Source organism: Ictalurus punctatus, chromosome 4 (genome assembly GCF_001660625.3).
Source record: "Ictalurus punctatus breed USDA103 chromosome 4, Coco_2.0, whole genome shotgun sequence".
NCBI lineage: Eukaryota > Metazoa > Chordata > Actinopteri > Siluriformes > Ictaluridae > Ictalurus > Ictalurus punctatus.
Window position 1 is genome coordinate 30,692,574 of NC_071284.1, and position 23,473 is coordinate 30,716,046.

Genomic DNA, 23,473 nt, shown 5'->3' on the forward strand with positions numbered 1-23,473 from the left:
TTTGTCGTATGATTAATTCCACCCCTGAGATGCAAAATTTTATTTACTAAGAATGACACCTTGTACTTTTTATCCATTTACAGTTGCTTGCTTCATTTATTTATTTATTATTGATTGATTGATTGATTGATTGATTACTTTTTGCAAAGTTAGTACCACAAAAGAAAATGCAGATTATCACTTTACAGAGAACCCGCAGAGCACGATGTCTTCCGCCCTGAAGACTTTCTAAAGATACAAAGCTCTGACACTGGAGACTCCTTCCATTAATGTTAAAAAAAAGAATTCCTTACTGACAATATCAGCACATCAACGATTATAAACTTATGTGAGCACCGGCCCTATAAGTCCGTACGTTTGCTGTTGCTATGGGAACGATGACGTATTTAGAGCGATCGCGTTGATATAAACTACAGAATTACAACCAGCAGAGTTGCTGTTATAGAATCAACCCCTTAATCAACCCCTTCTGACCAACCGGAATTGAGAATTCAGCAGCTTTGTGGTACAGGCACGGGTTATTATTGCGTTCAGGATCGGGTGGGCTTTTCCTTCAGTGTGCGGGTCGGTTCAGTGGACTTCCACCATTACGTCAACACACAGAGCTGCCACCCACCCACTGCTACAGCCTTCCAGTTCTGCACCGCAACACAACTCACCGCTCACTCGCACACTCGCTTCGTACCGCTCTTTCACTCTTATTCATTTCTGTCCGTCTGTCTCTTTTGTTCATTTCTTTACGTAACACGACCGCACACATTGTGTTCCATACTGTATGTGTCCATTGCGCTTGCCATTACTTTTAACAGCCACTCTTTCTCTTTTCTGCTCTGTCTGTTGATGTCATCCTGTCTTCGCTTTCACCTTTGCAGTATGACAGACTAAACCTGATCAAAGTAAGCATTGCTTTTGAATCATTTCACCTCTGATCCTTATGCCGTATGGAATTCCATTTGTGGCGTATCGAACGTAGCTTTTCAAGAAACGTTCAAAATATATACGACGAGAAAGAAGAAAACATCACCGAAAAATGTCTTCAAATAAATAAACAGCGTTCTTTGTTTTCTAAGCTTCCTTTTTGGTTTATGAATGCGCTGCCAGAGTTTACGCTCCGCATTCTCCGCACAAACCTCTCGTGTGGGTGGGGTTTACTCTCATTGGCTAGTGAGTTTTGGATGGACAGCTCCCTGACCAGGAAGTAGAGACTTCAGAGGGGAGCGTTCTGGATGCGGTTCTCTTTATAGTTATAGTGTTTTTACTTTGTAGAGGAAATCACTTACGTACTTAGTCAGTATATTATTAATTAATATCCGAGGTTCGGGTAGTCTCATGCGACTATTTTATTTTATTTTAATTTTTTTTCGGTTTCAGTGTTGTTCTTCTTCCTCGTTGTGTATTTTTTGTTCGTTTCTTGAAAAGTTTTGTTCGATACCTTTTGGCACAAATTTCATTCCATAATGCGATTCCACTCTCCTACAATAGAGCTAAACAGTGCGGACGTTAAAATTCGTTCCTGCTGCGGTTTTGTCCAGTCAGTACTGAGGGAGTCTGATGTGAGACACAGCACTACGCTAGGCGAATTAGCCCGGCTAAAACCACTCAAAGTGAAGAACATCTCCACTTGAACAACATAATGTGAAACGTAAAAGTACTTGTAGACAAGGTTTGTAACGCAATGGCAATGTATCTGTTTCGCTCTCCAAATAGTCTTTTTATGTGCATTTGAATTAAAACATGAAGTGGGCACGGCCTAAACAGTCATTTTAATTATTGTTGTTTTTTTTTTAATTACTATTACTATTATTATTTGACAACGTCCCCAGAAACACTGGGGGGGGGGCACACACCTAGGGCTATGGGTTAGGGTAAGGGATGTGGGTTAGGAGTTAGGGTAAGGGTTCGGGTTGGGGCAAGGGTTAGCGGTTAAGGATTATGGTTGGGGTTAAGGATTAGGGTTAGGGATTAGGGTTGGCGGTTATGGTTGGGGTTTAGGGTTAGGTTTAGGGATTAGGGGTTATGGTTAGGGATTAGGGGTAAGGTTTTGGTAGTAGGGTACTGTTTTAGGAGGGTGAGGTTTAGGGATTAAGGTTAGCGGTTATGGTTGGGGTTTAGGGTTAGGTTTAGGGATCGGGATTATGGTTAGGGATTAGGGGTAAGGTTTTGGTAGTAGGGTACTGTTTTAGGAGGGTGAGGTTTAGGGATTAAGGTTAGCGGTTATGGTTGGGGTTTAGGGTTAGGTTTAGGGATCGGGATTATGGTTAGGGATTAGGGGTAAGGTTTAGGTAGTAGGGTAGGGTTTTAGGAGGGTGAGGTTTAGGGATTAAGGTTAGCGGTTATGGTTGGGGTTTAGGGTTATTTTTAGGGATCGGGATTATCGTTAGGGATTAGGGGTTAGGTTTAGGGAATAGGGTAGGGTTTTAGGAGGGTAAGGTTTAGGGGTTAGGGATTAGGGTTAGGGTTAGAGCTGGCAGCAATGGCAGCATGGTGTGTGAATTCTGGCTCTGACAGTTCCTCAACCTCGACTACATCATTTGAGTTAAAGATGGACTGTTTTTGAATCCCGCAGTTATTATTTTTGTTTGTCCCTGCCTGAGAGAGTTTTTTTTGTAATGGATTTTGTTGGTTCTATTATCCAAAGTATAAGCAAACTAGTAGCCTAATTTAAACTAGCATGACCCTGACCAGGCGTTCACTAAGGATGAATGAAATGCATTGCACAACGCCACACATTCATTTTAATGAGCATGGACTTGATTTTTTGCCGTGAGGGTATATCATACCTGACAGCTTGGCTTTGTGTTGCATCCTGCAGGATCCCAGTCCTGATACACACCTCTACTAGTCTCAACTCTGTGAAACTTTCTGGCAAGCTTTAAAACATAAAAATGAAGAAAAAATACTCTGCCCCCTATTCGTATCTATATTTATATCTGTTTAGAAAACGTTATCCGTTCATTCTGAATGATGTATTCATATTCATATTCGGTTACTCCGCTACCGTAAGCAAAACTATAATGTATACAATGTATACAAAGCAATACAACTGTCACATCATTCACAATGACTTCTAAAAGACACAAAAAGGACTCGTAAAAGACAATACGTACATAGAAATAACGGTTTAAGGGAATGATTCGTTTTATTCCCGGTTGGTTTGTATATACTTTGTCGTAAAAGTCGAATGTCACTGTTCAGCTCTATGCACTAGAACAATTCTTGAACACCAGTATAACTTCCTTCCCAATCATTGTGTCTCTGTCCTCCTGTGCTTCTCTCATAAACATACGGACACTCACATCGTGTCTCTGTCTGCATCAATCAGCAGGCCTGCTTCCTCTCTCATCCTCTATTTCTGTTCCTCACCTCGTTCCCACGACACGGTGCCAGAGCTCCTGTCAGAGGAAACCAGCCCACGTTTCCACCACAGAGTGTGTGTGTGTGTGTGTGTGTGTGTGTGTGTGTGTGTGTGTGTGCACGCCATGTCTGTGTCTGTGTCTGTGTTGATGAATCTAGGACAAGACACAAGTTAATCTACATGTATACACACTGATACACACCTGGCTTGCTATCCTTGTGAGAAACTTTCATTGACATCATTATTAATTATTAATGCAGATGAATAATGCTATGCTACACCTCAAGCTGTCCCTAAGATTCAGTAACTATAAGGAGTGCACATTCTCCTCATCTCCACGTTCTCCTTATCTCCACATTCTCCTCATCTCCACGTTCTCCTTATCTCCACATTCTCCTCATCTCCACATTCTCCTCATCTCCACATTCTCCACATTCTCCCCATCTCCACATTCTCCTCATCTCCATGTTCTGCTCATTCTCCTCATCTCCACACTCTCCTCATCTCCACGCTCTCATCTCCACATTCTCCTCATCTCCACATTCTCCTCATCTCCACACTCTCCTCATCTCCACGCTCTCCTCATCTCCACGCTCTCCTCATCTCCACGCTCTCCTTATCTCCACATTCTCCTCATCTCCACATTCTCCTCATCTCCTCATTCTCCTCATCTCCACACTCTCCTCATCTCCACGCTCTCCTTATCTCCACATTCTCCTTATCTCCACATTCTCCTCATCTCCTCATTCTCCTCATCTCCACGCTCTCCTCATCTCCACGCTCTCCTTATCTCCACATTCTCCTCATCTCCTCATTCTCCTCATCTCCACACTCTCCTCATCTCCACGCTCTCCTCATCTCCACGCTCTCCTTATCTCCACATTCTCCTCATCTCCACATTCTCCTCATCTCCTCATTCTCCTCATCTCCACGCTCTCCTCATCTCCACACTCTCCTCATCTCCACGCTCTCCTTATCTCCACATTCTCCTCATCCCCACATTCTCCTCATCTCTACGCTCTCCTCATTCTCATCATCTCCACATTCTCCTCATCTCCTCATTCTCCTCATCTCCACATTCACCTCATTCTCCTCATCTCCTCATTCTCCTCATCTCCACATTCACCTCATTCTCCTCATCTCCTCATTCTCCTCATCTCCACATTCACCTCATTCTCCTCATCTCCTCATTCTCCTCATCTCCACATTCACCTCATTCTCCTCATCTCCTCATTCTCCTCATCTCCACATTCACCTCATTCTCCTCATCTCCTCATTCTCCTCATCTCCACATTCACCTCATTCTCCTCATCTCCTCATTCTCCTCATCTCCACATTCACCTCATTCTCCTTATCTCCACATTCTCCTCATCACCACATTCTCCTCATTTCCACATTCTCCTCATCACCACATTCTCCTCATTTCCACATTCTCCTCATCTCCACACTCTCCTCATCTCCACACTCTCCTCATCTCCACATTCTCCTCATCACCACATTCTCCTCATTCTCCTCATCTCCACATTCTCCTCATTCTCCTCATCGCCACATTCTCCTCATTTTCCTCATTATTCGCTCTCTTCATTCTCCTCATCTTCTCATTCTCCTCATTCTCCATATCCATATCATGTTTACAGATGACATAATGTATGTGGTAACAGGAACTTAAGTGTTTTCTGGACATTCCACAACATTATACAGTATGAAACTATAAACTGATAAAAAAAAAAAAGAAGGGCAGACCTTTTTTAAATTGAAAAAAAAATTGTAATAAAACACTTTGGAGCATGCTGTTGTAGGAAAAGACTTATCTTCAGATGATGACAATAGCTCCACTTTGTGTCCAGCCACCTCACACCATCCTGTCTTTGATTACTTTCCTATAACAGCATGCCTCCAAGTGTCTTATCCTTGCTTAAATCACAAAATGTCCACTCATGTACTGGTTGTATTTTACTTCCATCTTGAAACTGCTGACGGATGTAGTTGGTTTTCTTTGTGTCTTACTCAGCAGAAATCAGCAGTTTTCGTGTAGAGCTGATGTTTTGGTGCCCTCTAGTGACACTACTGCTTAGGAAACATTTATGAGAGAGAGGAGAGAGAGAGAAAGGAGAGAGAGAGAGCGTTTGTCAATGAGAACTCAGTGACATAAAAGGAAAGGTAGAAAAACAAACCGGTATATACGACATCACAATGATGACCTTTGCACTGTGTGAATATACTGTGTGTGTGTGTGTGTGTGTGTGTGTGTGTGTGCATGCTTTTATAGCATCTGTGTCACTCTCACACTTGTTTTTCTCTTCGTCTCTTTCACAGAAAAGTCAGAGCTGGTACAATGTAAGTAACAATTCTTGTTTTTTTTAAGTGTGTGTGTGTGTGGGGGTGTGTGTGTGTGTGTTTGCTGTACAGGATATTTGTCTTTATGAGAATGCACTTTGTTTGCACAGATGCATGGACACACGAGGAAATTTCCCCAAAGCTGTTGTATATTACACTTACATTTACCACAGCACTGTTAAATACTCAAATCTTATTCGTTAACCTTAAGAAATGGACAGGGAATGTGTGTGTGTGTGTGTGTGTGTGTGTGCGTGTGTGTGTGTGCAGACTTTATGAGCCGAACGCCACTTGGTGGAGCAGCTGTACTGCACATGTTCATGTGCACCTTCTCTTGTTAAAGTGCTCGTATTATGCGTTTTCAGACATTGCCTTTCATGTAGTGTAATTCCAGACTTACTTCCTGTCCAAACCTATGTAGGTTTATAACAAAAAGCCCCGCCTCAGACCCGCCCTCAAACACTACAGTGGTAGCTCCTGTTGTCGCCATGTCTAGAAGACGTTGTTTTCTGCGCTGCAAAAGCAATAACATCTCATCTTCAATGTACGCCAGACTGCGTACACACTTACCGCTGAGAATCGTCCTGCTCTCATCGTGTTTTGCGATGGTGGTTCGGGTCGATCTTCCGATGTAGCGCTATCGGACTCGGACTCAGACTCAGAGGTGATGCTGCAGTGTAAATTATGAGAAAATGAAAGTGTTTTTTGACCTTGAATGCATGGAAGCCTATTGTATGGTACCTCTAAAACAAAATTAGGCACGATATATTACTGTATATATATATATATATATATATATATATATATATATATATATATATATATATACAGTAATATAGCAAATAGGGGCACTTTTAAGCTTTATTTCCTATAATCCTCCATTTCCCTCATTTTCCTGGGAACACTTAACACCCATTTATTAGCATATACAAACCATGTCCATTAGCATTAATACATCCTTAAGTAACATTAAAAAAGTAGCACTTGTATTCATTTATTAATATATTTTTACTGACTGAGTGTATAAGTAATGTCACTATAAAGTATGAACACTATAACTATACAGAGAACCGCATCCAGAACGTTCTCAAAAATTCACACCACTGAAATCTCTACTTCCTGGTCAGGGACTGAGCTGTCAATCCAAATCTCACTAGCCAAAGAGAGTATATCGCTGTTAAGCCCCGCCCACACAATAGATTTGTGCCAAAATGGTGAACTGGTCGAGCGTAAGCGAAACTTCGAAAGCGTGAATGAAAACTCTGGCAGCGCATTCATGAACTGTGATTAGCGAAAAGGCTAATCTAAAAGCTTAGAATATAGCATTTTAACAAAGAGCGCTGTTTATTTGAAGACCTTGTTCAATTTTTGCCAGTGAGTTTTCGATTTCAGAGTGTTTTTCTTCTTCCTCGTTGTATATTTTTGTTCGTTTCTTGAAACGTTACGTTCAGAAATGTAATTCCATATAGCGGTGGCAAAATTCCGAACTGAGGCTGAAAAACAAATTCCAAATAATGTCCTGAAGACCAAATATCAGTAAATGACCAACATTAGTGAACACGGTGTATTAAAATTTGACTTACCTTGGAAATTGGAAATTGGAGATTGGAAATGGGGGGGGGGGGGGGGGGGGGTGTTGGTTGATGAGACAAAGATGCCTCCATGTGCGACTTTTCTTAGCAACAATCTAGCCAGCTAACTGTCGTTAGTGATGTATATTTCCCTCAAAGTTATAGAGGTACTATGTCTGTTTGTTGGTCTAAAGCATATTTGTATATAGAGTATAACTCATTTAAAGGTTAAAAAAAAAAAAAAGTGCCGCTTTGTTTACTCTTCATGCTGTGAGCAGCCATGTTGATTAGACGTCACTTGCTGAACTGTCCCAACTTTCCAAGTGGGAATTCTGAGTTCAGGGGCGTTTTCCTTGGTTCACCCTGGTCAGTGGTCAAAATTTACGAGATAGCTGAATGCAACATTAATACAGTGTTACGTCACTGTTGACATTACTTTTGTTATACTAATGCTAAGTCGAACATTTTCTAATGCTGCTTAATGCTGTGAATAATGGTAGATAAGGGAACCTTAATGTAAAGTGTTACATTTTGGTGGATTATGATCTTCCATGGCACTGGCACTGATTATGGGAGATGATGATCTTCCATGGCACTGGCACTGATTATGGGAGATGATGATCTTCCATGGCACTGGCACTGATTATGGGAGATGATGATCTTCCATGGCACTGGCACTGATTATGGAAGATCATGAACTTCCATGGCACTGGCACTGATTATGGGAGATCATGGCCTTCCATGGCACTGGCACTGATTATGGGAGATGATGATCTTCCATGGCACTGGCACTGATTATGGGAGATGATGATCTTCCATGGCACTGGCACTGATTATGGGAGATGATGATCTTCCATAGCACTGGCACTGATTATGGGAGATCATGACCTTCCATGGCACTGGCACTGATTATGGGAGATGATGATCTTCCATGACACTGGCACTGATTATGGGAGATGATGATCTTCCATGGCACTGGCACTGATTATGGGAGATCATGGCCTTCCATGGCACTGGCACTGATTATGGGAGATCATGACCTTCCATGGCACTGGCAATGATTATGGGAGATCATGAACTTCCATGGCACTGGCACTGATTATGGGAGATCATGAACTTCCATGGCACTGGCACTGATTATGGGAGATGATGATCTTCCATGGCACTGGCACTGATTATGGGAGATCATGAACTTCCATGGCACTGGCACTGATTATGGGAGATGATGATCTTCCATGGCACTGGCACTGATTATGGGAGATCATGACCTTCCATGGCACTGGCAATGATTATGGGAGATCATGAACTTCCATGGCACTGGCACTGATTATGGGAGATGATGATCTTCCATAGCACTGGCACTGATTATGGGAGATGATGATCTTCCATGGCACTGGCACTGATTATGGGAGATGATGATCTTCCATGGCACTGGCACTGATTATGGGAGATGATGATCTTCCATGGCACTGGCACTGATTATGGGAGATCATGATCTTCCATGGCACTGGCACTGATTATGGGAGATGATGATCTTCCATGGCACTGGCACTGATTATGGGAGATCATGACCTTCCATGGCACTGGCACTGATTATGGGAGATCATGATCTTCCATGGCACTGGCACTGATTATGGGAGATGATGATCTTCCATGGCACTGGCACTGATTATGGGAGATCATGACCTTCCATGGCACTGGCACTGATTATGGGAGATCATGACCTTCCATGGCACTGGCACTGATTATGGGCGATGATGATCTTCCATGGCACTGAGTGTTTCCATGATTACAGCTCAACCGTCCACAAATGAGTTCTGAGCCCATAGCCATGAGACCACAGGCTACTGTACTGTTTATCTTTTCTGAAAGCCAAGCGATGTAACGGGGGGGGGGGGGTGGGGGTGATCTAGTGATCGCTGGCATATAGACATATTTTATTTGTATAGCTGAGCTAGTGATGTTGAAGGCTAATTTGGGATCATTTCTTCTCCCCAAAAGTCCAAATCATAACAGTTATTAAAGCACATGATTTCATTTCATGTATCAGTTGATTATAGTGTATATTTGTATTATGTATGCTAATGCAAAAATGAACTGATGCCAAATTGCACCTTATTTTCTAGCTCAGCACACACACCAGTGTTTTCATAACCATGGTTTTTGTTTTTGTGTTTTTCCCCCCACACATTTTTGTGGGCCGTATAAAAGCTATACCCCATACCTTAGCAGTTGCTGTTTTCAATACATTTCCATAGCTAAACACTATAAATGATCCAGCTTAAAGCCCTAAATATAGCTAAAGTTAACTTCTTGTATAGATTGTTTAGCTAAGAGTAACTTTTAAGAATACTTAAACCACATTAGCCATGTAGGAACTATTAGGTTAGTCCAGTTAAGGCTAAGAACAGTAGCATTTGGCCTCAGTTTTGTTTAGTTTTTTTCATTTTATATCGTCATCATGTATTTGTTGAAGTCGTGTAAAGTTATTTATGTGTATTGTTGTCTGTTTTTTGTTGTCCCAAACGTCTTGGCGATCCTTAAACCTGATCTGTATTGTGGTATTGAATTGCTTAACTCGATGAGTCCTCAATAAATTTTTTTTACAAGCCCAATACAGTTAACAATGGGCGTAGTTTAGGATCAGTTCAACTCACAGCACCTGCTAAAGGGGAAGCCTTAAGCCTCCGAACTACGCTGATGCGTAGGCAAGATGGCTGCCGTGTGTATCTTGTGATCGTTTGGAGTGTCACTTGTCAAATTATTTAGCCTGTTACTGGCACATTATTTTGCTATAGGGATGTCACGATACCAAATTCTATAATATAGGGCCCGTCGTTCATGTGCTTCGCCAAGGTGTTTCCTCGGTTTGTTTGAAATGAACGATAGCATCGGTTGCACACCGGCTTCAGAGCATCAATTATATGTTTGCTGTCATCCGCCCCGAATGCGATGTATTTCCATATCGACTTTTAACATCTTTCCTATCAACGCGTCGGGGCGGAGCTAAACTTGTCGCCATCTGCTGCAGTTTTCCCCGTGTGCTTGTAGGCGTTCTTCTTCTTCTTCTTCTTCTTCTTCACCACTTGTGGACCGACTTAAACACTTGCGCGTCTTTGCTGCCCCCTTCAGTTCCGGAAGAATTGCAACCTCAGTACCTTCATTACGAACAGTACCAACGCTACTGCAGAAACACAAGTACCATCACATTTTAAGAATGTTGGTACCGACTCGGTACCGAAGTATCGGTTCTCATGACATCCCTATTTTACTAACAATCCCAGCAATACTTCAGTTGTTGCTTTATTACCCAGTTGTCAGTTGAGATATTTCTAAAAATGGATTAATATAATTATTTTGTTGGTGTAAAAATGTTAGGAGATTAAAAAAACAAGGTGTGTTTTGGTGTGTGTGTGTGTGTGTGTAGATAGACAGATATGGATATATGATATGACATAAAAAATAAAAAAAACTATCAGCGGGGAAGACCTCATCTCTCCATTTGTATGTGTGTGTACACGGATGTGTACGTGACTAATGACTTTATTGGAGTGTCACGCTGGCTGCTCCTGGTACCAGCCACGGACATCTCTCTTTGTTTGTCCTTAGAGTTAATGGGTAACTAACTTCACACACACTCCAACTGCGCATACTCCCACACAGAGCATCATCTTAAAGATGTGTCCGGAATTGGGAACGAACCATTCATATCGACTGTAGAGCTTGGTTTCGTACGAGCTGTGTTGTTATTTTTTTCTGAACAGCCACTCGATCAATGGAACGATGATCGCTGGAATTTTAACAACACCAGAGAGGATCGTTCACTGCTAGACATTAGGACTGCTACTCGATCCACTCCTCGCAACAAAAGATTTGGATTTCTCCTTTAAAATGCCGCGTTTCGAGCGGGACATGTCGCATGGCTCGTAGTGTGATCGGTTATCTTTAGCTTACAAGCAGAGAGTCGACTTTTAAACTGCTGTGAAGAAAGCGAGATCACATGTCGAACACCTGAACACTTCTGGGGATGTTAGTAGGAATTCAGAGCTGATGAATGCGGTCGAACGTGTTTCGTTCTTCCAGAACCAGCAGTATCAGTATCGCTGCTTTTGAAGGCAGTGTGTGAACTGAAAGGTACCACAACTTGAAGTTGCAGAAGATTGCCCCTTGTAACTCGAGAAAGAGAGGACAAGAGACATAGAGAAAAGAGACCAGACTTGAAAGACGAACTATAAACGGTTTCTGCCAAGTCAAGGAGGAGATGAATGAGACTTGACGCTTCAGGGCGCTCACACTCACCCAGCGAGAAGCAAAACAAAGAAGCATAATAACAGATCTGTCTGCTGGGGTTACTGTAGGCCATTGGCCAGCGTGTATGTTTGTGTGTGACAAACACTGGAATCATGTGGCACTAGTCAGCACAGACTAGTACTGTACACTTGCTCCCAGATGAGGATCCTTCAGAGAAGACTGTAAGATCAGGTAGATCTCAGCTCTTCTCTGTACACTCCATACTGCATCTGGGACTTGGATCGATCCAAAGACTTGCTAGCATTTTGAACCCGGGTTACGTGTTCAGTGCATCCTGAAAGGCATCCTGACCTGGCCTTGTGCCACTGGTACTTGTAGGTGACGGAGTTTATGATGGGGGGCTTTCAGAGGGACTGGGAAACCTTGCTGGAGCTGGAGGAAACGCTTACAATGTGGCTGCTGCAGGGCTCAGCTTTGGCGAATGGCTTGTCGTGGAGCTCTACGGAAACCCAGTCAGAGGAGGAAGAAGAGGAAGACGAGGACATCCCGGCTGTGAGTTACCAGATTGTTGAGGTTTGGAATGAAGATGTCGAAGGTGGAGGGATTTCCGCTATATAGATACATGGAGGGAATTTTGTGATTTGGAAGGCTTAATCGAATGGGTTCGGGTGAGTCTCTTGCCCCGTGTTTTACGTTGTAGAGGGATCAGCGTACCAGCAGACGTTTTGATGGAGGTGCTGTGCAGGATTTAGTTGGCATTTTGTAGTGAAAAAGACACCATCAAGGATTGTTCATGTAGAGGTCAAGGGTCACAGTGTGACCACCTGTTTTATGTACGTTTCATACTTTCAAGCAAGGGGCCCATTCCATCCGTTGAATGCATCAAAATGTAAAGGAAAAACCCATCATTTGCCAATCTAATATCTATCTAAGAAGTATTTAACATAATTTAAAACCTCAGAGGCAGGTGAATTAGTCAATAAACATTTGTGCAAAATTTAAAAATGAAATTTTCCGTCAAATCGAATTCTAAACGTAGCTCAAAGTCTATCCAATTCAGCCTTTCAAAGACGGGAAATCCTTTTTCCAAGAGGTACATTTGTGCTTGCGTATTATTAGCATAGTTAGTTTCTTATTATCTTATTATGCAACACCACCAAACGTCCTGGAAACTTGAAGCAACTGGAATTACTTTTTAATGTGTCGCTCCAAAACTCCAACAATAATAATAATAATAAAAAAAAACCCAGCTTCGGTAGGACTTTATCTCGTTTCGTTCTCATCCTAAGACTAATATGTTGTAAGTGTCTCCAGACAAATTGTGATTATACAGCTCATTTTAAATGGAATTCTCAGTGAGATTTGACGTATCGAGTGTCCTGTTTGTTTCACGTTACAGCGAATCACCAGCATTCTTCTCGTTCTTGCCCGTTACGGATATAACGACTATCGATTCGATTGAAGGCGAAATGTTTAATCATTTAATAGAGAGTTCAAACTGACAGACATACAAGCGTATCGGTTTTCTGTTCTACGAGAGGAAACGAGTTGTTGAGATAAGGTTTACACAGCGCTTTGCTGTTCACATGTTCCACCAGTTGATGCGCCCACTGATGTTATCTCGGTTATGAGTCATCATGGCTTTTCTAAAGGGCAGCTCCAGTGATAACCTTTACGGGCATATGTTTCCGCTTTCTGTGTGCTGATCCCGAAGCTGATTTTGTTCCTATAAAAGCATGCCCGGATGTGCCGTATTCCTGTTGTACTATAACAATAAGCCAACGGACACAATTTCTTATTTATCAATGAATGATGTGTCATTCATTATAAACATCATATCTACAATTACACATTGTTGTTGTTGTTGTTTTTTTTTAAATCTGTTTAAGTGGAGAGTTCTTACTATAAAAGCGATGATGTATTAGAACGAGTGTATTAATATAAACCTGCGATTTTTCTTGTCGCCCGAACTACCAGGATCAATCATTGACCTTATGACCAATCGGATGTGAGAATTCAAAAACAGTGCTCTCGTGTAACGTAGAATAACGTAAACAGGTATTTTTACGATGGGGTTCAAATTCAATTCGACAGAGACCAGTGTGAGATTCGTGCACAAGTGTCATTAGTGACTGTCTTTGGCCTCATGGCTTGGTCCGTGTCTCGTGCAGGTTCTCAGCCCCACCTACAAGCAGCGAAATGAAGACTTCAGGAAGCTCTTCAAGCAGCTCCCGGATACAGAGCGCCTCATTGTGGGTACGTATCTTAGAGACACAGTCAGAGGAATACTTTTAACCTACTGAACCTATCCGTATACAGCTAATTATAAAGAAATGAATGTATCATCTCCTATATATATATATATATATATATATATATATAAAATCCTTACAATAAGTGTTAAGATTTGACCTTTGACCTTTTTAGACTACTCCTGTGCGCTGCAGAGGGACATCCTCCTGCAGGGCAGACTCTACCTCTCCGAGAACTGGATCTGTTTCTATAGCAACATCTTCCGCTGGGAGACACTAGTACGAGTCTTTCTCATTAAATCTGAAATGGATTTTGGTTACGTAACAAGTTAATAATGCAGTATTTGCAATAATGCATTTTTTTTTGTGCTGTTTTTTTTTTTTTTTTGGTGCGTGTAGCTGACGGTGCGTCTGAAGGATATTTGTTCCATGACGAAAGAAAAGACAGCACGTCTCATCCCCAACGCCATCCAAGTGTGCACAGACACTGAGAAGGTAATGGGAGCACTTCGAACTGCCGTGTAATCACTCCGAGGGGATGAGATCTGTCGGTTAACGGCTCACGTTCGTTGTTTTATAATAACGCTTGAAGGCTACGTCGATGCAAATTACTGTCGTCGAATATTTTATTCTGCCTGCCAGAAAGTACAAACCAGAATAATGGCCATTAAACTCACACTGTGATCCGTCACTGTTCGCTCCGTCTCTACTGCAGCACTTTTTCACATCGTTCGGGGCGAGGGACAGGACGTACATGATGATGTTCCGTCTCTGGCAGAACGCTCTGCTGGATAAGGTAAGTCAGATTGCATTCACGCATCCCCTAACGTGTTGTGCGTCCGTGGCTCAGGTGGTAGAGCGGGTTGTCCACCAATCGTAGGATTGACACCGAACCCCAAGTTGCTCCCGATGGCAAGCTAGCGCGTTGCAATGGCAGCTCTGCTACCACTGCTGTGTGAATGAGAACCAGTATAAAGCGCTTTGTAGAACCGCTAAGGTTAAAAAAATCAAAGTGCTTTATATAAGTGCAGACCGTATTGTACGTGGCAAAAGACCAGTTTATCCAGAAACGCAGTGAAATACACAGTTGTTTGCTTATCTTATCAATCAATGATATATTTAGTGTCTAAATATTAAAGTATGCTTCTTTGATTTTGTACTTTTTTTGTACTCAAGTGAAGCTTACGGTATGTTTAGAACTGTCTAAGGGGGATTTCACACTTGTTTGTTTGTTTCACACTTACAGTGTGCGATTCCACCTTCTGTACACACTTTGATCTAAAATTCTGCTTGTAAGGAGAAATACCGAACTATATGCTAACGAGGAAGTGATTTTAGCTTCAGGGTGGTTCTGAGCACGGTATTCAGCTCTACCGGGTAGTAAAATTTCGCTTTATTAAGGAATAAAACACTTGAAGACATGCGGTTATGATCGACGAGGTGTTATGATGTGACACAGTGTGAAGCAGAGTTATTGCTACCAGCCCAGGGTCGATTATTTTCCAGCGTCATCATAGTTTTGATGTGTTTTTGGTTACGTTACTGTTGTAGAACATACACAAAACAAGTTATGACTAACAATATAGCAACTGTAAACACTCGTCATTTCTCTCTCTATTCTGAAGTTACACTAAATGCAGCTTGTCATGTTACGGAGAAACCGGAAAGCCTGTGTCCCGAATGCTCTGACACTGGAGACTCCTTCCATATGTGTTAAATAAACATCTCCGTACAGAAGATTTTCCACATTTTTTTTTTTTTTTAAATGTGGTTGTAGATTATAACCCCCCCCCCTTCCCCCCGTCTCTCTCCAGCCCCTGTGTCCTAAGGAACTGTGGCACTTTGTCCATCAGTGCTATGGTAACGAGCTCGGGCTGACCAGTGACGATGAGGACTATGTCCCCCCCGACGATGACTTTAACACTATGGGGTAAACGCACATAATGAACACGTAACACACAGGATTCACGAAACTCACCTGTACATTCATATTCATTCTAGACTTACAGATTTAGTATAAACAAACAGGGATTTAAATGTCCTGCTTTTCAGACCTTCACATCCATGTGTCCTGACATTGGACACTGTGTGTGTGTGTGTGTTGTAGTTACTCTGAAGAGATCCCTGCCGAAGAGAACGAGGTCAGTAACGATAACTCATCTAAGAGCAGCGGAGAGAATAAGCAGGACAGCAGCCCTCAGTCACACAAGAGATCAATCACACACTCCACCATCACGTCCACGCCCAGCAGCACAGACCTGCCTCTGTCTGTGTGTACACACACACACGCTTCCTCCTTTCTGCATGCCGAAACCTAACCCATTGCGGTTTGTGTGTAAAGTAGCGCTCTCTGCTGGTTGCAGTTTGCCATCGCTCCTGAGGAGTACACGGACTGTCTGCCGGACCCGGAGCTCTTGACGTTGCCTCTGCTGGCTGACGAGAGGAGCTGCGAATCTGCAGAGGGACAGCTGGGTCCAGTGTCCTCGCCCTCTCTCGACTTCAACGATAACGAAGACATCCCGACTGAGCTCAGCGACTCGTCCGACACACACGATGACGGTACACACTGAACTGTATTCTAAACAGATACCAATACGAGGGGCTTCTATTTATTTATTTATTTATTTATTTATTTATCTTATCTTATTTTTGGAAGGTTTGACAGAAAGCTTCGCAGGTTGAGATTAAAGATGCACGTCGGCACTGGGGTCCCAGGGGGGCGCAACAAAAGCGCCACGTATGCTGGAGGATTTGCAGAATGCTTTTCCAATGTTCGTTCGTTCATCCTTAGGTCAGGATGGTCAGGGCTGTAGTGGTTTAAATTAGGCTCGGAGTTTGTTTATATTTTGGGAAATAGATTTGTTCGAAAACATCGTGGGCAGGTACAAATAAAAGCGTTTCTAGGAAGTGTAGTGGTGTAGGGTTCATAGTTATTAAAAAAAACAAAACAATTCAAACTCATTGCACGTTTGTATAAGCTTTTATTACAAGCTGTGTACTTCTTTAAGAAGTGTGTGTGTGTGTGTGTGTGTGTGTGTGCTCAGAAGTGGAGGTACAGGCATTCCACGATGACCTAAACGGGCGTCAGTACATTAACGAGGTGTATAAGTTCAGCGTGGATAAGATGTACTCGTTCCTCTTCACCGAGTCGCAGTTCATGGCCGACTTCATGGAGCAGCGCAGATTCACAGGTTTGTTCATTTTGCTCAGCGTAGTCAGTGTGTTCATACAGAGATACAACTTTCTTTTTTTGTCTTTATTTATAAGCCGCTCTGTATTTCTGCCCTCCTACTCACACACACACACACACACACACACACACACACACACACACACACACACACACACACATACAGATGTAGTGTTTCAGCCCTGGAGGAAAGAGGAAGCAGGGAACCACAGGAGGGAGATTATGTACACCATCTCACTCTCCAACCCACTGGCTCCCAAAACAGCCAACGTCAGTGAGACTCAGGTCAGCTTTACACGTACACACACACACACACACACACACACACACACACACACACACATACACACACACACAAGATGACATCTCACTATATGTACATATATATTGTTGAGTTGGTTGTCAAGATGTATCTTATTAATGGTTTGCTCTCTCTGTCTCTCTCTCTCTCGCCCTCTCTCTCTCTCTCTCTCTCTCGCCCTCTCTCTCACCCTCTCTCTCTCTCTCGCTCTCACTAACTCACTCTCTCTTGCCCTCTCACTCCCTCTCTGTCTCTCGCTCTCTCACTCGCTCTCTCACTCTCTCTCTCTCTCTCACGCCCTTGCTCTCTCTCTTTCTCTCGCCCTCTCTCTCTCTCTCTCTCACTCTCTCTCGCCCTCGCTCTCTTTCTCTCGCCCTCTCTCTCTCTCTCACTCTCTCTCGCCCTCACTCTCTCTCTCTCACTCTCTCGCCCTCTCTCTGTCTGATAACTAGACTCTGTACAAAGCCAGCCAGGAGAATGAGTGTTACATCATCGACGCTGAAGTTGTCACTCATGATGTTCCTTATCACGACTATTTCTACACACTCAACCGCTACACACTCACCCGCGTGGCCAAGAACAAGTGTCGGCTCAGGTGCGTAACGCTGAACTAACACGCTTTTCTACTTCGTTCGAAAATAAATTTACAATCAGTCGACTGCTACCGTTGGTTATAATTAATCCTGACAACAAAGCTTTTACTAGTTTCCCAGTAAGACGACAACGCTTCGGGTTTTTTTTTTTTTGTCTTATTAACTTAAGAAACAGAGAAAAAGAGAGGCTGTGTAAGTGAATAATGGAAGCGATAATAGGAACGAACATGTTTTGCGGATGTTCTACCATAAATGGGCATAAGTATGACATCATTCTATAATGACATTCATGTAAGAGTCAGGCTTTAAGGTGACTCCGTTCTTTGTCTCAGGGTTTCGACAGAGCTGCGGTACAGGAAGCAGCCATGGGGATTGGTGAAAGGTTTCATCGAGAAGAACTTCTGGAGTGGACTGGAGGAGAACTTCAGGAGTCTCGGTGAGCAGCTCACTCAGATATCAGACATGAATTAGCGTGGGTTTTTTTCAAAATCCAACCGCTCAGCTTATAGGACATGACAGATCCAATGCCACTTTATTTTTCTTTCTTTCAGTATTTGTGACGATGTAACGATTAACGAATGTGTCAGATTCAGGCAAAAGCCGCATTCAACTCAACTCAGAAGTGGGAACTCCGAATTACGCCGTTTTCAAGTGTAGTTCGAACTAACGAACTTGACTGATCTAAAGTAAACACTACTAGTAAACACTACTAGAATCTCATTTAAAGTAGTGAAGCGGTGTGAGCGGCCATGTTAGCATGATGTCGACAGCTAAACTCTGGACTGAGGAGACCTTAATGACGTTCCGAGTAGGAATTCCAAGTCGAGGTCGCGTTTTCTTTCGTTTTTCCTAGTCGGAGGTCGTAAATTCCGAGTTATGAGCTTTAGTCGGCATCATTTTCATCTGCCGTCTGATATAAAAAATAAAAAAAACTTTTATTAAGAAGAACAAATAGAACACAAAGCAATCCACAAAGCAACAAAAGAATGTGGTTACGTACATAACGCGTAAAACTGACACATAAACACCAACTCAGTAAAATAACACAACACAGCCCATGATACAATCCCAGCACTAATTTATGTAAGCATTATAAACATGCTATTTGGGTTCTTTTAGAATCTTTTAAATCAGTAGGACATTAACACAGTCATGTGAGGTGCCCGGGGGAGCTCTTAACAGCCTCATTTGTGATTCTGTTTCCAAATGCTGCAAGCACTAAGAGCGTTTCAAATGTTAAAAATGATCATAAGTATCCGTTCACGCAGAACTTGAGCTGACGAAAGCCGAGGACCTCCTGTTGGAAGCACACGGGCCATCTCCGAAAACCAAAGCCCTGAAAAACTCCACCCTGAGGCGGAGAAAAAGGCCCCTCCCACACCTGCGCACACCTCACCTGGAGGAAACGCTTAGCCCTGTGACCACACCCACTGATGAAGAGGTCATCCATAGAATCAAGCATGTATCAGGTGCAATGTTTTACACACACACACACACACACACACATTCTCTGTAACATACTGTGACACTGCATGTTACTGATATGACTCCTCCTCTAGCAGGCTCCACACAAACGAGACACATTCCTGAACACACCCCTGGGGGCGGAGCCTTCTGTAAACTCTCCAAACTGCTGCTCATTATCAGTTTCGTGTAAGTGTGTTTATTTTTCCCGCCGTACATGTCCGTGTCTGCTCTCTCTATTCAGTCCTTTTCTGCTGCACACATTTATTGTAGTCTTTTGCTTAGATTTGTATTCATGCCATTCTTTTTCTGTGTATTTATTTTTCTTTGCTCCGCCTTGGGCTGCCGTTAGGATCTGCATAAGGTACATATTTACTGCATACATAAAAACCACTTTCCGTATATTCGATTAAACGTCTAAAGACGTATCGATTAGTGAGCTGACTCCCGAGCCTGGCTTTTACATTGAGTGTGTTTACATTGTTGTTTTTTTCAATCTGATTTCCTCATGCATTTAAGCAATCTGATCATGGGGACGCTCAATAAATTCTATAAACGTCGCTAACCCGGAACAGGAATTTCTTGAAATCTCGTAATCTAATTTAATCATAGTCATGTTGAAAGCCACTTTGTCTGATGAGTAGATTAGATGAGATACTGCTCCGGTTATTAACGCACGTGTAAACACACTCACTGACGACTTTTCTTCTCTGACTCTTCATTCCCGCCCCAACATCGCTTTATTTATTTTATTTAAGTTGTTACTTTGTTTGTACGTGCGTGTGACCCGATTATGTATATGTGCGTTTGTGTGTGTGTGTGTGTGTGTACACGTGTGTGCTCTCTCTCCAGCCTGGTGCTGCTGGTTTTCCTGAACATGATGCTCTTCTATAAGCTGTGGATGCTGGAGTACTCCGCTCAGAGCCTAATGACCTGGCAGGGCCTACGTCTGGACGAAAGGTACTAGCGAACAGCTCCACTCCACTTGCCCATACACCAAGCGGATGAATCGCCACTGAGTAGTGTTTGATAAAGTGTGTGTGTGTGCGTGTGTGTGTGGGTGTGTGTAGTAAATTACCACAGACACAGGTGGAGTGGGCTCAGCTTCTAGAGTCTCAGCAGCGCTTCCATGAAGCCGAACTACAGAAATGGAGAGAGATCATCAAATCATCAGTTCTGCTGCTAGACCAGGTAGCGAGCACATACACACACACACACACACACACACACACACACACAGGGAAGCGATTTCAAACACTTATTTCAGTTTTCCCATAATCAGATTACTGAAATGCATGTAAAAGGCAAAATCTGATTATTTATAGTTATCAAATTTGGTATTAAATGTGCTCATTGCATAACATCTGTATATACTAATTCTGTTTGTTGAAATAATTACGTGTGTGTGTGTGTGTGTGTGTGTGTGTGTGATCTCTCAGATGAAGGACTCTTTACTGAGTCTGCAGCGAGGTGTAACTTTTAGAGACTATGGCTCAGACTCAGACGAGAAACGGACTCATTACCACTGACACGTCCCCTGTAGAGCCAGCAGGTGTCGCCGGGCAGCGGAGAGCCACATCCGTGTGTGTGAGTGTGTGTACCAGAGCGAAACGGGCAGAACTCGTCTGCGCACTGCTGTTACACGAAGGAGGGAGAGCGAGCACAGAGAAAGAGAGGAGGAACGTTCACGGAGAGTCCAAACCTAGGATATCACACCTCCGTCTGCTGTGTGGAATCATGGGAACGTGACGTTCTGCAGTCTCCCCTCTTTTTCTCTGCCTTTCATTTACTGAGGATATGACGCTAATAGCGGTCGCTATAGAGAGACAAAAGCCGTGGATTGAAGTGAAACGGAGGCAAAATGACGAGGTTGATTTTTTTTTTTTTTAAATATATATATATATAGTTTCATTTTAAATCCTCCAGTCCTTGAAGTGGTTTGAACCCTTTTCTGTTAAATGAAGAAAAGTGATGTGATCATTTCAGCCTTCAGGAGACTCTCGGGCATGTCATTTCACTGTAAGGCTGCGGTGTCCCTTTCCCAGGAAACGCATGGCCATGATGACACTCCACACCTTTCCTAGATGCAGCCTTTAGACAGGAAAATTTAACAGGGTACTGATATTATGTTGTTGGGGTTATTTTTTATCGGTCAACATTTGGACTGTTATTACGGTATTTTTAAAGTATTACAGGAGCCACATTAAAGTAGTGAAGTGCCTTTAAACCTTAAAGGAGCGCTTTTGTTATTTTTAGAGACTTCTTCTGCCTGCGAGTTGAATCACGAACATTTCAGCGCACAAGGCCAGCACTTTGTGTTCAACTCGAGTGGGTTCGGGGCTGTAGTTAAGTGCAGGGCAGTGGCAGTGATCGTCTTCTGGCTGAACGCTCACTCCCATCAGCCTTTGCCAGTCCTGGGACTTGAATCTTCTGGTCAGAGGTGCTTCTATGGCCGTTTCGGTCGTTCAGACATTCAAATTCAGTCACTTTATTGCTAATTCGTTTTATTATGTAAATGATAACCCAACAAAATGGACGTCATTGATTAGAATTTAACGGCGACGTTTCTTATTTCTACTCCAGCGCTGTCGAGATCTCGATTCCGATTGGTCAGATTTTTGGTTTTTGATTCATTTTCTATAACAGCAGCTTTGACCGTAGTTCCCGCCATAATTCAAATCACAGGTTTGTACTAACGCGCTTTTTCTAATACGTTATCGTTTCCATAGCAACAAGCTTTGCGGTTTCTCAGTAGCCTGACCTGCCGCATTTTTACTTACTTATTTATTTCTTTTGACTTATTAACTTCAAGAGAGAGAGAAAAAAAAGACAGGCGGGTGAGGGAACAGTGCTTACAGCTGCTGTAACATAAGTGATAACAGGAACTAACTTGTTTGAAACAAACTATAAATTTATTATTATTTTTTTTTAAGTATGATGCGTCATTCTCTCAATTAAAAAAAAAAAAAATGCTGCCACTGGCAAATGTGTATTGAACACGTCAAAATTCTTTTCAGTAAATGTATTTCCGATGAGGTTGTTCGCGTGAAACTTTCGCTCGACTCAAGAAATCTGCACATATAAAGAATTCACAACGTTAAAGTCCATGAATGAAGTTATGTGGAATAAAGTGGAATGACACGGGAAAAAAAGTACCGAACACGCTAAGAAAAAGCAGTTCTCCGAGGCAAGGTAATGCAAGGGACCAGCTGAAATCCGTAAGCAATTATACCCCCTGTGTGTTCAAAATAATATCCGCTGGGTTAGTAAATCCTCACTGGAAATATATTGACTGAATAAAATGTTGACGCGTACAGTACTTATTTCCCCCACTGTGAGAGGAATAAAACTTAACAGGCCATGCATTTATTGGAAATCAGCTTCACTTTAGTGGTAGCAGCTTCACTACTCCACATCCCATCGTGCTTTATTTCTTACATGTCACATGGCCATATGTGAAAGAAGGGACACTGCAGCCAGACCTCCAAGAAAACCTGCATTTTTATTACAGCGTTTGGTTACTAAACTGTGATTCTATCTCCTAAAAATGTTGCTAAATGATACGGATAAATAAGATATATAGTATATTTGGAAATAGAATGATTGACATATAATTTATCTAGACAGGATAAAAAATGTCTATCTATTAAATAGCGTTTACTTCAGTGTTGCACCGGCACACGTCTGTGACGTGTGTGAGAGAGTGTGAGAAACTTGTACTGTAATAAGTAACGTCTACATGTTCCGTGTTTCCGTGTGTTAGTACAAGTGGACAAGTGTCTAGCGCGTAAGAGGTTTCAGACCATTCCACTCCATGTGTTGTGTTATTCGTGTCTGGTGTACAAAGCCAAGCTGCCTTTCTCTTGCCCAGCAGTTATCGAGCAGTAAACTCCCAGAGCCGCCATCTCGGCTCAGCCCCCATCCCCCAACAGGGAGTGTGCAGTCACGTTGTTTTCCCATTGTTTAGGGTAAACGTCTGGATCACCATTCTCCTGAGGTAAAGACACTGCCTGATGAACGCTATGTGAAATTTCAAAGCACTGAAAGTCCTTTATTTTTTTTTGTCAAGATGTTTGGTCAAGGAAATTTTTTGCACAGAAGAGACCGAGAAGGGAAATAGCTTAGCCTGAACCAAATAGAGTATTGAATTGTGTATAGG

General features: G+C 42.6%; 1 protein-coding gene across 4 annotated transcripts in view; it reads left to right on the forward strand.

The window, feature by feature from the left end:
- Positions 1-23,473, forward strand: part of gramd1bb (GRAM domain containing 1Bb) — a 106,207-nt gene that overhangs the window by 78,687 nt on the left and 4,047 nt on the right. For 3 of the 4 annotated variants that reach the window (XM_053678146.1, XM_053678144.1, XM_053678143.1), the window contains exons 4-20: positions 5,672-5,692; positions 13,686-13,770; positions 13,942-14,045; positions 14,166-14,261; positions 14,482-14,562; positions 15,581-15,696; positions 15,874-16,036; positions 16,130-16,325; positions 16,811-16,957; positions 17,123-17,241; positions 17,710-17,852; positions 18,183-18,286; positions 19,119-19,319; positions 19,410-19,503; positions 20,167-20,274; positions 20,385-20,505; positions 20,754-23,473. The exon at positions 20,754-23,473 is cut by the window's right edge and continues 4,047 nt beyond it. In XM_053678146.1, coding sequence (XP_053534121.1) covers positions 5,672-5,692; positions 13,686-13,770; positions 13,942-14,045; positions 14,166-14,261; positions 14,482-14,562; positions 15,581-15,696; positions 15,874-16,036; positions 16,130-16,325; positions 16,811-16,957; positions 17,123-17,241; positions 17,710-17,852; positions 18,183-18,286; positions 19,119-19,319; positions 19,410-19,503; positions 20,167-20,274; positions 20,385-20,505; positions 20,754-20,843 — 1,989 coding nt within the window. In that variant the 3' untranslated portion in view covers positions 20,844-23,473. Of the gene's footprint in view, positions 1-5,671; positions 5,693-10,557; positions 12,067-13,685; positions 13,771-13,941; positions 14,046-14,165; positions 14,262-14,481; positions 14,563-15,580; positions 15,697-15,873; positions 16,037-16,129; positions 16,326-16,810; positions 16,958-17,122; positions 17,242-17,709; positions 17,853-18,182; positions 18,287-19,118; positions 19,320-19,409; positions 19,504-20,166; positions 20,275-20,384; positions 20,506-20,753 lie in introns of those variants that run through there. The other variant, XM_053678145.1, reaches the window with a different exon arrangement.